A 14895-nucleotide genomic window follows, 5' to 3' on the forward strand; every position below is an offset into this window, starting at 1 on the left:
GACGGAGCAAGCAGACGACGTAAGTGGCGCGAACTTTTGGATTTATTGACAGGTGCTGGCAAACTCTGGATAACTGGGAAATGCAAAAAAACATTTGTTTTTTCTTTAGCGACTCTCACTCCGGAGAGTCGCTAACTCTTTGGAGTCCCATGAAACGTTATGTTTTAGTTGTTAGTATATATGGGGATCAAATGAAAACTGAAATTTCCGGGGAAAAATTCAGATGGCATTGACTCCCCTGTGCTTCTTAGGTGATCTAGTACATCTATCAATATTATTCCTGCGACTGTGTTTGGAGCGTTAAGGAGAAATTCATTCAACACTCCAGCTTAAGCAAACAGGAATTTTTTTACGGAGCTATGAGGAGTTGTGGTTATACATACTGCTATGCGTGCGTAATTCATCTCGTTTCAGGGTAATGTGAAACTCAAAATGTATAGGTAAACAAGCGACTGTTTCGTTTTCTTGTACTGCCTCTTGCAATGATTACTTCTGAAAGATTGTAAGTTGTGGCTTTTGTAGGCTATTACTTTTGAAGTATTTGAAATTATTGTTTCCAAGACACGTGGAGCTAAATACCGTACACACATATAATTTCTGCCTCGTGGATTCAGATTCACATCCTTTTACATTGCCTAAAGTTACTAAATTGAAACAATACACGCAAAAAGTAGGCTTTGCAAAAAATATGCGTATATTCGGAACCCTGCGCTCAGTACGAACTTCTTCTCTTTGCGAGTGTGTGGCCTCTTTACAAATTCGTTATCGGTATCTCAATTCGCGCTTATTCGTCTTAAGGAATCCTCTTCATGTTGGCTTATAATCATGATAATAATTCGGCCTTGGTAAAAAACCCTCCACCAGCTGTTAAAATTCTGTCGTTCCACACAGATACATCTACACTGAAATCAGGTTCAATCAACTTTAATCTCGTTATTTTCTGCCTACCGACTCCACTGTCCTATTAATAGGAAGAAAATAAATACGAGCCCGAGGCGCAACTAACCCAAAGATGGACAGATCTAAAAACACCGCATAGCCTCACAGGATACCAGAATTTCAGGTCTTTTTTGGGCCTGCAATTGACCTCAGACAGACATGCTTAAGATATATCCCTACCGTATATAAGAGAACCTACCCAATTCAAAAATAAAAACTGTCTACATTTTTAAGGCGTGGTTTGAATATCAATACTTGTTTTATACCGATAATTTAATCTCTATTAATAATGAAGGTAAGATGCGTTGCAGAAAATCCCCACTAATTATTTATTATTATTTAAGGAGGATGTTTTCGACGCAAAGTCACGCCAAATCAAACGCTCAATATCTAATATCAAACAGTTAGAAACAGTTTTTTACTCACAAACAGCTGTTGCGGTGCAAGCAATGATAGTTCTTCAGTTAATACTAAAACGCGATATTTCACACCGTAAACACTCTGATAAAGATACTCAAGGCTTTGTCCTTCTACTGAGAACAATTATAAATCTGAAAATATGTCAGGTGTAGAGGATAGTACGTGTGAGAATGCTCGGAAGAAGTTGAAATGAGTAAATATGTGAACCCAAATATTTTTCTAAATATGCAATAGCTAGACCTAGTAAAATAGCATCAACATGTCATACGGATACGTACAGTACGTGAATTCATATATGCTCTATCCTTTTGAACAGTATACTTATAGGGCGGCTAAAAACGCCTAAATAGTCACTCCGAAAAGCTAGGACTTTTATTTCAAGCAGCGAAACCGCTCTCTCTACATTCGTCGCGTCAATTGTCAATATCATAAGTTCTTATCTGGGACGACATCATAATCGGATGGCAAAACTTCATTCTTTCATTTTCACAAATTCAGATCCGTCGACTGCCGCCTTAAATTCCCTTCACGGTGTAAAAGAACCTATGAAAGCAGGTAATGAAAGACTGGACGGTCCTTCTAGCGATGCGATTGGTATGACGTATTTCTATTAGTATTGTCAAACAAGCTGATTTTGCGACCTTCTGCGCACTCTGATAACATATTGGTTTTAACTCTTGTATCTACTTCATACCCTTATACCCGTTATGGTAAAGCTTGATAGTAGAACCCTTGTCCTTTCTTTCTGACATATTCTTTTACTGCAGATTATCTAAGCTGTAAGTCCTAATGGTTCGTGTAATGGATACCATTAGCAGTTTCATGATAACACCCACATGTGCACATCTAAAATACAATCAACAGTAACAGCAATATCGAGTCTTTTATTATATTTATTAATCGTAATATTACCCATAATTTAAATGTATGTATAAGAATAATACATGATACAAATACTTGTAAATGTAAATAAACACAAACATATGTACAAGTAGAACGTCGACAGCAACCCTGGTATTTGTATTTATTCACTCTAATTTGCTTCCTGCTTAGATCTACAACACGAATCATAACGAATGGTCACATGAAGTGGTAGCCGCAGGGAGTAACGAACTTTTTTGTATGACACAATTGGAATTGCAGCAGGTTGTGCATGATTGCGCGTATAATTTTTCGTTCGCCATAATCTCCATAAGCTAGCCTAATATAACCTTCAGATCATAACAGACTTAGATCATGTTGAAATGAATACCTTTGCTCGTAAAGTTGAGCAACAACTGAAGGAAGTCGTCGAGATCTAATTGTCTGGCACGTTTCTGTGCATAGGCACCTAGGCATTCGCTGACTAGCTCCTTGATTAAAAAGTTCGTAGGAATTCCACCACTGCCTTTCAGTGCGGCCACTGCTATATAGTTTTTCTCAAGCATGTGAAGAATTGAAGTTTGGTTAAAGCTGGCCGAAAGAGTTTTGTTTTTCCTAACAAAACAAATCCGGAGCAGACCATCCCATGAGGCATAATCAATGTTCGGGGGCGGGTTCCGAGGTTCAAGGCGAACAACAGCAGATTCAACCTTTGGTGGAGGTCGGAAATTATTCTTGCCGACCTTCATTATAATGTCAATCCGGGCCAGAAGTTGGGTATTGACCGATAACCTTTGAAATGTTAAAAAATGACAAAAAAAATAAGCGTCAAATTTTGCAATACGCCTAACATATGTGACGTCAACATTAATTAATTGTTGTTAAGCATTGTTGAGTTAAATGCGAGACAACTTACTATAATTAAGTTTTCTTGCACTGAAATTCCATTGCCTGCCATACTATGATCATAAGTCGCCTTCAGTCGCCTCACCTGCAATATAGTTTGTCTCCAGGCTTGGCGACTAATCGCTCCGCGAATTCCTTCTGAAACATAAGAACGGCGCAGCGGAAGAATGGTCGATGGAGAAGCAACTTAAAAACGAAGGGAGACGATATTTGATAGGGCATGTTAGCCACACAAAGGTCGAAGAATGGAAGGTTGTTTTTGATGACGTCGCCCACAATGATCTGCAACTTGGGCTGAAGTGGAGTACACTGTACGCGTTTCTGCAGTTCGGCAACCATCCGGGGGTCAACCTCACAGGCTATCACTTTTTTGGCTTTTTCTAGGAGACGAACTGTCATGTTACCTGTGCGGAGCAATTAATTGAAGACGCAGATGTTACACATACAGTACCCAAGCAAACTGCTAGTTCGCGCATATTCAGGTATGTATAAGGTATGTATAAAAAAATGCTGCAAGCGTACCTGGTAAAAAAACAGTTAAACATGTTATTCAGAGAACTCAAGGCAAAATCTGTTCTTTCTCCTCTACTTGAGTTTACACATTAAAGTAAATTAAAGTAAAACTCATTAAGTGATATTTTAAGCATAAATTTAAGATGTACCCAAAATCTCTGTGACTAAACTAAAGTCAACAGCAAAGCTTGACATCTATTGCACTCCACATTTATTTAAATTATTTCCAAATACTGTGGAATGGAAAAAATACTCCATTGATTAAATTTATCCTGAGTCTATTCTCCATTGAGACACCGGGAAATGAATCGAGCATAGCTTCAGGTAATATCCCGCATCCATAAAAAAACGTTCTTCGATTTTAATAAGCCTTACATCAAACCTAATTGCCTGCTCACCTGTACCAGGACCGATTTCGAGAACCACATCGGTACTCCGTACTGCTGCTTTTTCGACTATTGACTGAATGACAAGTGGGTTCTTGAGGATATGTTGACCCAATTCAGTATTAAATGTCAGCTGTTGGCCACTGTTGCTTGTTTTAGCGGTAATGGTAGATTTGCCATTGCCCACTTTCGATTTCGAACGACCCATCTTCTACAGGGTCTGCTAAACCAGAAGCAAGCCGTGATTAATCTCATTACCTCCCTGCAACGATGCTGTCAATTGTCTCATATCCGAATATGATTCTATGGCAGCTTAAGGTTTTTCCATATAATAAAAATATGTTAAGTTGTTGATGTTTTTAAGTACATTAATCACCATTGGAATATAAAACTTACAACACAGTGCCCACGTGACGCATCTAAATGATATCGTCAACTCTATGCGAGCGTAACAGACGATATAGAGAACACATTGAGTAGTTTTCCACACGTTAATACATACAACGCGCATAATTCTGTTAAAATACTGCTTACATGCTGTTAACTTGGTGTTCCCAATCACTTCATTGCAATTCCCACGGAATAGTTTCGGATATCTGTCAGCAAATCTAGGTAAAGCACTCACCCCGTGAGCGGCGCTCAGTACAATAATCAGCAAGAATAGAAACGCCTTTGGAAGATAACCCGACGCGACTGAAGCCCAGCTGAAAAGCACGTGGAACAATCTGGGCATTTGGGCTGTTGTCTCGCTGAGCCCGCCCCGCAAGTCGAACACGACAGACTGAAATCCTATAGCCGCCTACGACAATCAGGTAGCGCTGGTGACTGCATTCCGTTGATTACCGGCCTTTTCTTACTATTAGCAGTCATCGGTGCTGCACCGAAGTACTGGCTTCAACAAATATAGCAAAAAAGGACCAAAAAAATACACAACGAAAACAGCATACTGCTTGAACAGCCAACACGTGCCACCAAGTAGATAAGATGCGTCTACCGAAAAAGACCTGAACATAATTTGCCCAAAAAAACACGATCGTTATGCGTGTAGTCACTGACGTTTGGCCATTTTCCCCGCCAAATTTAGCGGGAGAACTGATTTGACGTTTGTTGATCCGACGTACTACTGTGTGTATATCGCCTGTGCAGAGCCAGCAGTCAGCTGTGGGTGATCAGGAAAGCAACTGGAGTCTTTTGCCATTTGTGAACTTATTTACACCGCAATTCACATTTAAGCTAGTCATCTCCACATGGTTAGATTCCACACAGATTATACTAAGAGCTGCCATTAGCCTTTGATCAAATATAGGAATGGTGATTTCAGTGTTTGAATTGGTTCTTGCAATGAACTAGAAGAACCGCCATGCAGGACGACTACGGCGAAGAGGCTGACGGGCTTCTTGGGCCTAGAGAATGGCTCATTATCGGGGTCGTTTTGTTCGTAGTGTACCTTTATAAAAAATCATCACATAGGCTCTGCATGCCTTCTAGTGGATTTATGTTTGGATTATTCAGAACGGAAAGAGCTACCTTACCCCCCCAGAATACATCGGGAGATGACGATGCTCAAAGGAGACACATTTTAGAAGCTCGAAGACGTCTAATCGAAGAAGCGGAACGTAATGCCGAGGTGAACCGCGCTAAAATGAAGGTGAGTAGGCAATAGAGTTGTAGTAAATCCACTGACCAAGCTACAAAATATACAATAATTTCATAGAGTAACATGACCTAGCAAACTTTACTTGCTATCATTGACTTGGGTACCCCACTGTCGCTTAGGTTGTCCGTGACAGTCCACCAGATTTAAATAGTTAATTAACAAAAAACGCCCTGTGACGATATAAAAGTGAACGGTAAACTATTTACGAGGATATTTCAAACTACCGTTATTGCTTTGTGTATCTGAGGCAGACGCAGGAACAAAACTGCTGTTTTTGTAATAGTGGAAGGAAACATCTAAACCAGTTAAGTGGTTGACTACTTTTGGAGTGGAGAACTATATAAATTGAAATATAGTTCTGTTTCAAGTAGTATGACCTTTATTATTTACAAACATCTGTGACATTGATTCGATGATGCGTAATATATACACTTCACTGCAATGTTTCCTTAGGAAGAACTTTTCTATGTTTTCAATAAAAGTTGGCTTGATTATTTTCTACCTTGCTCACGCTTTTATAGAGAAATCGTACGATTCACATGGCTATAACAATAATCGCCTAAAATGTTAGACTTCGTTCTATCATGATGGATACAATTATTGCTGTCTAGTTACTTCCTTAATACTATAAAGCTGTGTTTAGGTAAATTGTAGTTACTTGGCAGAAAATTGATAGAATACGTTTGCTTCGTCCTCTTTCTCATCTATATCCGTAAGGCTGTAATGAGCTCATAGAAACATTATAGATTAGGCCTGACAGTTCCGTTAGTATCGTGTTGGAATTTTAATTTCTACTGTCTAAGTTTTGTGTTGTTTTGTCTTTTCATTTTCTATTTTTTGGTGGTACGTGCTTAAAGGAGAGAGAAGAGCAAAAACGCAAAGAGAAACTTGAACGAAAGGAGCGTCTGCTCGACATAAACAAAGCGCGACCGCCCAGCTCGCATAACGCAGGTACTTCATCACTGAGGGGTGATGACTACAATCCGTTAATGGGAAGCGGCGGTTCTTGCGGTTGGAGACCAACGAAGAAGCGCTGTGGTCGTGGTGGATGCGGTTGAGAATTGCGCGCCGTCACTTCCAGCACCCACGATAACACTTGTCGTTCTCATCTCGTTGATTGTATGCTACGAATTCGATAATCATCAGATTCAATAAATTCATAATATGAGGGCTATGTTTCACTACTTACCGGCGTCTGTGGCTAAATCATATGATTTACTGTTGACCATAGAACTTTTTTGGCTTGATCGGATGTTAGGATAATCGTACTGTTCTAGAAAAGCGATGCTCCTATAACAATATGCAATGCTGTAGCCCCTGTGGCCTGTGTTTATTAATCGGCACAATCTATGTAAACAACTGAATGAGAATAGCATTGCTAATAACCAATTTCTGTCCGTGGGTGCGTCTCCCAAAGTGAGTTCCGCAGCAAGCTTATAGTGGGTTCGAACCGAATCACGTATCGTTTATCATGGCTACTAATGCCAATTTACCTTTAATGGCAAAATTATCGACTGTGTGAAACGATGTGATGCACTTTTCTACAAAGATCGGATTTGGATTATGCCAGTGGCTTAGAGAACAATAAAGTACCAATTTGTTTGATAGCAGAATCAAATAAAACAAAGTAAAAACCAGATACGTTCACGTAAAAATAAGCTAATAGAGTATTTTTTTTTATTAGCAACCGTTGCGATGACTATTAGTGTTCGTCTTTATATGATTATTTGTGACAGTATGTATTGTGCAAAACATAACCATCAGTGAATTTTGTTGCATTACATAGAAACTCCGGATTTCATAAATTTTCATCATTTCTAAGTGAAAGCGATTGAAAACGGCAGTTTTAATAAATGTCGCACGTAAATTGCAATAATTGTCGCATGTAAGTTGTAAATCTACACGTATGTAGGAGAAAATTCCTCCCTAGTTAGCTTTCGCCTAAAACTTTAACGTGATTTTCTCGTCGAAATGTCCTTCTAATATATGATTAAGTCCATATAATTTGCACACTTGGAAGTTCATTGCCAGTACGCGAATACGTAATACGGGAAAAGAGTCAAGAGCGTAGACGAACGCTTCCCATAATTCATTCACTTAGCGCTTTCTATTTGTTTTTCTCATATAGACCAGTCAGTAATTATTTTATAAGCCTGTATATATGTACATGATGGGGAGATATGACTTATGAACTTGTAATGATTCTATGCTTCGATTGTCGAAGCCGTGCCAATACGTTTCCTATGTTGTATAATCGACTGTAATCCATCCTGTGTCCTTGTCCTCCTAATCCAGTGAATTGTATGCTCAATACGGCCACACTACTAAACGTTCTGTCAGTATGATGCACGAACAATGAGAGACACAACCCGTATTGTACTCGCACAACGACGTACAATGTTTACTTAGGCTTTTGCTTAGCCCATGTCACCCTTCGTCAGCGGTCCGTTTACCAGGCAAACTTAGGCACCGTTTCGACTGATTCGACTGTAGAATTCGATGACCTGTGGGTCGGCGCGGACTGCTGAGGGCTTGAAATCAAGCACCTTAAGACCTTGCAAGCTTGATGCACGCGAAAGGGCGACATACGCCTGCCCCGACTCAAAAACCTTGGCCAAACTGATCTCAACTGCATCAAGTGTCAAGCCCTGACTTTTATGTATACTCATAGCCCAAGCCAGCTTGAGTGGAATCTGTTTTCTACTGAACGAAGCACCTCCTGATCCAGTAATTGTCCATTTTTCAGGTCCGATCGACGTTGTAATTCCTCTCCTGAACTTAACTATAGGCAGTCCAACTTTATCGAACCCAGTTACCACACCCCGACTTCCGTTAGCCAAACCATCAGCTACTTTCGTATTCTTTACTAGCATAACCTGGGCGCCAACCTTCAGGCGCAAAACATCCTGAATAGGCAAATGACTATCTAGAAATATCTTCATGCTTTCAACAGAGTCGCTGGACTTGAAAACCTTCGTTTCTCCCGGCAGCCGTCTGAAAAACTGTTCGTTGAGGGCATCTACGTCGACGTTGTGTGTTGACAGTTTTGTCGCAAGGATTCCATCACCGTCCACCTTGTTTAGTACAGTACTTATTAGGGTTTTGGCACTGTCGTCAGAACACCTAAAATTGAGGAGCAGACTATAATTGAATATAGAAATAGCAGCTTGTGCCTTTAGCGGAGTCAAACTTTGCGTTACAATGGTAATCGCATAATTAAATAACCACACCGTGACTAACGGATATAAAGTGTTAGAGAGCTTTCCGTAAGCAGCTTGGATTCGCCAAAAATAGCTTCACAGTCATTTCGTGTAAACCTTTTTTGAGTTTTTTCACCAGCGTATCTAAAATGTGCACTCAGTAGTGGCGAAAAAACCTTAGCTTACCTTCCCATGCGAATCTCCTGCAAGATTGAGACGAATTGGCGGTCTTTCTGTCGATGAACTTCTTTTAATTCGTAGATCTTGTTTATAACGTCGTTCCAACATTTGGTCTGGAACACAAACTTTCTCTGCCCTGTTTTACTTACGGGTGGCAACTGGAAGAAATCTCCAGATAAGATAACCTGAATTCCACCAAACGGCTTGTCAGTATTCTTAAGGATACGCGCCACCGCCTCGAGTTTTTCAAAATAAGTCCCATCCAACAGTGAGATCTCATCAATAATTAGATGTCGACATCGTTTCCAGTTTGTCATTGCAGGGCTCTTACGGGTCTTTTCTGCTAAAGAAGAAACGGTTGCACCTCCAAAGCCGATTCCTGGAGCATAGCAAGTAAGTTATGACTTTCTTCAAGCAGCAAAATATAGCGCTAACAGTGTACTCGAACCATACGCTAAAGAAAACCATTTTTGCGATAAACTATTTACTGAATGAAAGCTATTTTTGCTATATGGACCTACCGGCAAAAGAATGCACTGTTGAGCCTCCTAAATGGCTGGCAGCAATACCGGTACTCGCGGTAACGAACGTAGAATTGGGCGAAAGTGAGCTGATAATTCGTCTCAACAAGAAGGTCTTACCGGTTCCCGCAGAACCAGTAAAAAATATAGATGCGCCACTTTTCACCAAAGCCAAAACTTCGCGTTGTTCTTTAGAGAGAGAAATCGGCATCGCGTGTAACATGCGCCCTACGGGACCGCAGTTCTCTTTATCGTTTGCACTGATTGTTCTAATTCGTTTCGAGTTCGGTGTTTTCAATGGAGAGGCTCCCCCTTTACGAACCAAAGCACCACCACGGGTTACAAGCAGGGGTGAGATATTTTCTATTCCTTGATTCTGTTGCAGCTGTTTCTCGCGCAGGGCAATTTTCGGTCTATCTGGTGTGATTACAGTGGTTTTTATAATAAGCATTTTCACGAAAGTTGACAGCGTGCTGGCCGCACAGTTTGAAAACATCACCCGGATTAGCTGCTTCTTGAAAGCTAGGGTCATTTTGCCATCTTTGACGAATTTTCGATGAATAGTCACATTGTCGCTTACAATAGGAAGTATAAGCAGTTTTGCCATTTTTTGAGCTTCTATGCGCACCTAAAAGACACACCAACCTGTTAGAAATTTACTCTGTAAAAAAGCTGGTTCAGTAGAAAAAAATGGTTAAGAATAACCCCTTTGGTTTTTCTGTAAGACAAATGATAATGACGATTGAATTGTTCTGTGCAACGTGTGTCATCAAATTAAAAGTGATCAAATAATGACTTAGGATAGTCTAAGCGTGAGCATTCTTGTGATAGTATTTTGATCCTTGTATGGATAACCCGGTTTCATATCTATGCATTTATAGACGCTCATGTGCACAATAGCAATCTCATTTTACGTGGGGCTCTATTTGATACGACGTTCTGCTCTATAGAGGAGACAATGCTTGAAAAAAGAGCCCTATTCTCAAGCAGTATTGAAAAGCTACCGGAACACCACAACATGATCATGGGTCAAGGTTAAAGCGTTATCTCTCACCATAACGTCCTTCAAAGCATTTCTACAAATTGAAGCTGTGACGTTACGAAACGATTGGCGAGATGCGATGCTTCCATCAGCGTGCAGCTTTTCTACAATGCAGCTTCCCGAAATTGGATTTGCCTCAATTCGTAATGCCATCTGAAAAGTTACGCAAGTACGAGGATCGAACGTTAGTGCAATTTCAGCTTTATTTACCATAAACATTTAAGAAATACACTAAATTGTTGGTATACTATTGGGCTCATAATTTTATTCTTGTATACCTTTTCGCCTTATGCTACCATGTTTACTGCGCAAGCCAAACGAGTGTTGTTGCAAATGGTCTATTTTCTAAAAACACTGCAATAAGAATTACAACCTACAATTAAAACTAAAATTAAGTGGTTACAGTTTTATGAAGAGTATCTCCCTGTGCTTACAGTAACAAAATAATGTTTGGACGTGATGTTTGTCTGTTGAATTCATAAATGTAGGCCGATGTTTATTGAGTTATTAAAATTGGAATCTGTACTGTACACGCTTGTAGCAGTGCTGCCGTAAGAACGATAAATTAATCTCATGCTTCTTTGCAACATATATACACGAGTTTGTATTGCATTTATTTGAAAAAATACAACTAATCTGCCAAAAAGTAGAGTACCGAACGTACCGTGTAACGCATAGGATTCTACTAGCAGTCTGGACAATTTCAAAGCAAACGTTGATAAAAAAAACTTACTTCAGCGGAGACTAGCGTTGAATCACTTTTAACTAATAAGGGTCACCTTATTTTAGAGATATAGAATTATCTCAGAAATTCACATGGCGCACAAAGGATTCAATTTTCTTAAACAGTGAGCACAAGATCTGGTAGCAGTAAATACTACACAACGAGAATTTAATTTTTGAATCCCCACAAATCAACGTGGCGGCCACTCTGACGGACCGTTCTCTTCGTGTTAAGGCCCTTTATTCGTTTGTCGATTTATTGAGTTTCGTGACTAACATGTGGGCTCATATCTCCATTTATAATGGCGATGACAGAATTAACACATAATTGCTGACCTTGTGCTTTTGCAAATTAATTTGAAAAGGAGAGAAAAGCGGAGCCCGCGAAGTTTGAACTCCCTACTCTCCTGGGCTGACAATGTTGCGCATGTGCCGTCTCTTATATTTTATGGAGAGGGTCGCATAACCAGCTGATAGTTCAAAAACAAAGATTGTTTAGTGAGTATTCGTGCGTTAAAATTCCAAATTATTTATTATAATAAGTACAGATCCAGCGTTGGCGAGTACTCTAAAAGAAATATAAGGTATGGCTAACTGTTTTTTCTTTTTTTTTTTATTGTTTTTTTTTTATTATTGAAAATTGGTTTCTAATTACAAATGGTGGTGATGTTATTTTTTGTTTGCTATTTTGTATACTTCGCGAAATAGGGGGCGGCATGTTCTGGTATAAAATGTTTAACACACTAGTGAAGATTTTAAAGAACTAGCTGTCTTGTTATTATTCCCGTGGCTTAATCTCTAACCCGATATTACGATAGTAGCCAGACTTGTTTGGAAATAATTGTGCTTTCTCATAAATAGAAACGTAGTTCATATTTTCATGTAACTGAAACATTGACTTCGGAAAAATATAGCCAAGTGTAGAAAATGGAAATGGTACTGTAAGTTGTGTTTGTCACGTAGCTATATTAAAAGGCTGTATTTGGTATTTCTATAGAAGATAGGACTTTAGAGGCAATTTAAGACAGTAACAATGGCGTCTAAATTTCAGTCTTTACTGTATCCGTAATTTAATTAGTGGGCGGTGACTGTAAACACTTATCGTGCTTTTTCTTGAAAATTACGAGGTATAGTGCCGAAACTGCTACGCAAATCGATTGTTTTAATTCAGTATGCACCTGTGACATCCTTGTTACCCCTGTACACAGTGCTGGCTTAGCTAGTCGAGGATGGGTGGTGTTATATTGTGAATTGTTCTGTTTGTTGAGAATTTTTCCTTTAATAACAAGGTTGTGTAATGAGAGTGATTGGGAAATAACGAAGAAGGTGCAGTATCATATGTAAAGGCGAAATTTTTAGCTTAGATTCACACACATAACTTGGATATCCTAGAGAAGGAAGTTTTAAAAAGGCCAAACCGATTTCCACTTCGGATTCACGTATATGTCAGGGTCGAAGATTCCGTGTCTCAACAAAGCAATAAGCCTTTGGAGTTCCACGAAATTTTTTTTGAGCTCTATGCTGTGAGCTTTATATTACGTTTGACCATTCGTTTCTTACAATTAAAGGCTACCTATAAAATATCAACCGACGACCCTAAAATGTATACTGTGATTCGAAATGACAAAAATGTACAAGAAATTTAGAAAACAATAAATTGTGTTGCCTTTTTGTGTGCGGAAAATTGAGGCATGGGTGTCGAAGTGTACTGTCCTGATAATTATTCCTGACAGCACGGTATGCACTTAGAAAAAAAAAGTAGCTGCCTACAAATCTTTGAAAGTTCGATTAAGATTACAAATTTACAAGGTTACTTGGCTTGCATTTCAGTATGATCCATTTAACAAGAAGGCTTTTTTTTATTCTATACCGCGGCCTCCCGAAAATATTGTGTCACATGCGAAAATTCCACTCTGAGCATACTCGTTTTCAAGCCACATACGTTTTTGATTTTTGTTTAACTTCTGATAAGATACTTAGTTAAAGTAGTGGAACATTTATCAGTCTTTCCAATCGACGTCATTATGGTGGTCGAAGCTGCCATGTCATCAGTTCAGGGTTCTTCAATTTGGAAAAGACGGGCACCTCGTCTGAATGTATCGTGTTGGATTTCCAATGACAATGATGAGGAGGACACTGTTCCGATGGACTTCATGGAATTTAAGAACTATCGTTCCTACGAAGAACGTGGTCAGGCCGTTGGCGACAAAAATTTTGTGTCATCGAACCGTCATATTGGACGCGGAAGTCGTAAAAGGGTTAACTTAATCACCGATGAAGAATTTCGCATAACTGTCGATCGCATAGACTCCATGTGCCAGAAGGAACTATGGGGTTCTGCATTGGGGCTCATCGATGAGCTGTTGGCGCGAAGATGTGATGAAAAAGTTTTCGAAATGAAGGCTCAGGTACGCTTTTGTTTTTAAATTGAATCACGAGGACCTTTCCAAATTAAACTTTAATTTATTTTGGTTTTGCCTTCGCTTTTTGGACTGTCGTCTTTTTTTACAATGCAGCAATTTAGATACGTTGCGAAGGTTTCTAAATGTTGCAATCAGTGTTAATAGATACTACGCTTAACAATTATAGTATCTCTACGAGTGGCTTTGAACTATGGCTATACAACTGCCGTAGTTGTCACCAAGCAAGTACATTACTGTATTATTGTTTTTGACAACTTATATTAACCACTTCCAGATCCTCATGGAGTTGCGTCGAGATTACGATGCGATTCGTTGCTGTGATGCCTCTATCAAGCTAAATCCGCTATGGTGGGAGGCGCACCATACACACGCTCGGGCTTTGTTAGTTTTTGGAGAGCCTCACCTTGCCTTAAAAGCCTTTCAAAGGGCTCTTAGGTTAAATCCCGCAGACGAGGAAGTTTGGAAAGAGCTTCACTGGACCCGATACAACACTAGTGGCTCAGTCCCCACAGAGAGCAGCGACTTTAAAAAGCTTGTCAAGAAGCGTTAACGGCACAGTAGCCAGTTTAGTGTAAACTTAAAGCTATTAATGTCAACAAACTTACGTGTATAATATGTATTCTGCGTTGTCAAATGTGATTATAACAGTTTTAAGCCGTATCGATGCAACAATAAATGTGCCGTTTACATCTGTTTCTGGCTTTAAATATTTAGTATAAAAATGTATGATATTTTGTGTTTGGCTAAGGGCATAGCCTCACCAGGCGGAAGATATTTTAAAATTACGTATTGTTTCTACTAGATCAATTCCTTCTAATTACTTCAGATACGTAAAAATGCAGGTTAGCAGAATAGATTTCAAGCCATGATGAAACATGCCTATTAAACCTGAGCACAAGATCATCAGTGTATGATCGAACTAAAACTGTTGTTTTTGAGGCTTTCATGAGATTGATACTGGAATCGCCTGATCGATAATACTTATTTCCAAATTATTATTATTATCATAATTATAAATATATAAATAAAAATGAAAAAAAAAAATCATAAATTCTACCTTTTTTTCCCTTTGGCTACTTTAGATTCTTTAGTTAAAACATTTTTTAAACCTGCACAGTTATAAA

The 14895-nt window shown here is 39.2% G+C and overlaps 4 protein-coding genes across 18 annotated transcripts; 2 read left to right on the top strand and 2 right to left on the bottom strand.

The window, feature by feature from the left end:
• Positions 1-2345: 2345 nt before the first annotated feature.
• LOC111248558 (putative dimethyladenosine transferase) lies at positions 2346-4999 on the bottom strand. Of its 5 annotated transcripts, none has more exons than XM_022801049.2 (4): positions 4651-4999; positions 4038-4245; positions 3212-3530; positions 2346-3012 (listed from the first exon to the last, which is right to left on the bottom strand). In XM_022801049.2, the coding sequence occupies exons 2-4, from the start codon at positions 4231-4233 to the stop codon at positions 2589-2591; spliced, it is 939 nt and encodes a 312-aa protein (XP_022656784.1). In that variant the 5' UTR covers positions 4234-4245; positions 4651-4999; the 3' UTR covers positions 2346-2588. The 5 variants fall into 5 exon arrangements, with proteins under 5 accessions (XP_022656784.1, XP_022656785.1, XP_022656786.1 ...); XM_022801050.2 differs by having other exon boundaries at positions 4038-4248; XM_022801051.2 differs by having other exon boundaries at positions 4038-4287.
• A 156-nt stretch (positions 5000-5155) lies between these two features.
• On the top strand, positions 5156-7340 carry LOC111248560 (uncharacterized). The gene is made up of 2 exons (XM_022801058.2): positions 5156-5673; positions 6540-7340. Exons 1-2 carry the CDS (start codon positions 5386-5388, stop codon positions 6738-6740), a joined length of 489 nt encoding a protein of 162 aa, XP_022656793.1. The 5' UTR covers positions 5156-5385; the 3' UTR covers positions 6741-7340.
• On the bottom strand, positions 7326-11702 carry Pif1 (Pif1 DNA helicase). Of its 4 annotated transcripts, none has more exons than XM_086987613.1 (5): positions 11685-11702; positions 10638-10778; positions 9584-10211; positions 9069-9441; positions 7326-8823 (listed from the first exon to the last, which is right to left on the bottom strand). In XM_086987613.1, the coding sequence occupies exons 2-5, from the start codon at positions 10776-10778 to the stop codon at positions 8145-8147; spliced, it is 1821 nt and encodes a 606-aa protein (XP_086843739.1). In that variant the 5' UTR covers positions 11685-11702; the 3' UTR covers positions 7326-8144. The 4 variants fall into 4 exon arrangements, with proteins under 4 accessions (XP_086843739.1, XP_022656775.1, XP_022656778.1 ...); XM_022801040.2 differs by lacking the exon at positions 11685-11702 and adding an exon at positions 11359-11678; XM_022801043.2 differs by lacking the exon at positions 11685-11702 and adding an exon at positions 11290-11678 and having other exon boundaries at positions 7326-8805.
• On the top strand, positions 9325-14822 carry LOC111248559 (tetratricopeptide repeat protein 33-like). Of its 8 annotated transcripts, none has more exons than XM_086987634.1 (3): positions 9325-9455; positions 13353-13756; positions 14046-14822. In XM_086987634.1, the coding sequence occupies exons 2-3, from the start codon at positions 13373-13375 to the stop codon at positions 14319-14321; spliced, it is 660 nt and encodes a 219-aa protein (XP_086843760.1). In that variant the 5' UTR covers positions 9325-9455; positions 13353-13372; the 3' UTR covers positions 14322-14822. The 8 variants fall into 8 exon arrangements, with proteins under 8 accessions (XP_086843760.1, XP_022656789.1, XP_022656790.1 ...); XM_022801054.2 differs by lacking the exon at positions 9325-9455 and adding an exon at positions 10675-10809; XM_022801055.2 differs by lacking the exon at positions 9325-9455 and adding an exon at positions 10684-10794.
• Positions 14823-14895: the final 73 nt, after the last annotated feature.

This window comes from Varroa destructor, unplaced genomic scaffold (genome assembly GCF_002443255.2).
Source record: "Varroa destructor unplaced genomic scaffold, Vdes_3.0 BEIS01000004.1, whole genome shotgun sequence".
Classification (NCBI taxonomy): domain Eukaryota; kingdom Metazoa; phylum Arthropoda; class Arachnida; order Mesostigmata; family Varroidae; genus Varroa; species Varroa destructor.

Bases quoted from the DNA above. Each gene is read 5' to 3' on its own strand.
- Pif1 (XM_022801039.2), bottom strand. The intron at 9,442-9,583 runs GTAGGTCCATAT...GCTATGCTCCAG, and splicing joins AACAGTGCATTCTTTTGCCG to GAATCGGCTTTGGAGGTGCA. The intron at 8,824-9,068 runs GTAAGCTAAGGT...ATTCAATTATAG, and splicing joins CAGGAGATTCGCATGGGAAG to TCTGCTCCTCAATTTTAGGT.
- LOC111248558 (XM_022801049.2), bottom strand. From the start codon at position 4,233: ATGGGTCGTTCGAAATCGAAAGTGGGCAATGGCAAATCTACCATTACC. The intron at 3,531-4,037 runs GTGAGCAGGCAA...TGCTCCGCACAG, and splicing joins CGAAATCGGTCCTGGTACAG to GTAACATGACAGTTCGTCTC. The intron at 3,013-3,211 runs GTGAGGCGACTG...AACATTTCAAAG, and splicing joins GGAGACAAACTATATTGCAG to GTTATCGGTCAATACCCAAC.
- LOC111248560 (XM_022801058.2), top strand. From the start codon at position 5,386: ATGCAGGACGACTACGGCGAAGAGGCTGACGGGCTTCTTGGGCCTAGA. The intron at 5,674-6,539 runs GTGAGTAGGCAA...ACGTGCTTAAAG, and splicing joins TGAACCGCGCTAAAATGAAG to GAGAGAGAAGAGCAAAAACG.
- LOC111248559 (XM_086987634.1), top strand. From the start codon at position 13,373: ATGGTGGTCGAAGCTGCCATGTCATCAGTTCAGGGTTCTTCAATTTGG. The intron at 13,757-14,045 runs GTACGCTTTTGT...AACCACTTCCAG, and splicing joins TTTTCGAAATGAAGGCTCAG to ATCCTCATGGAGTTGCGTCG.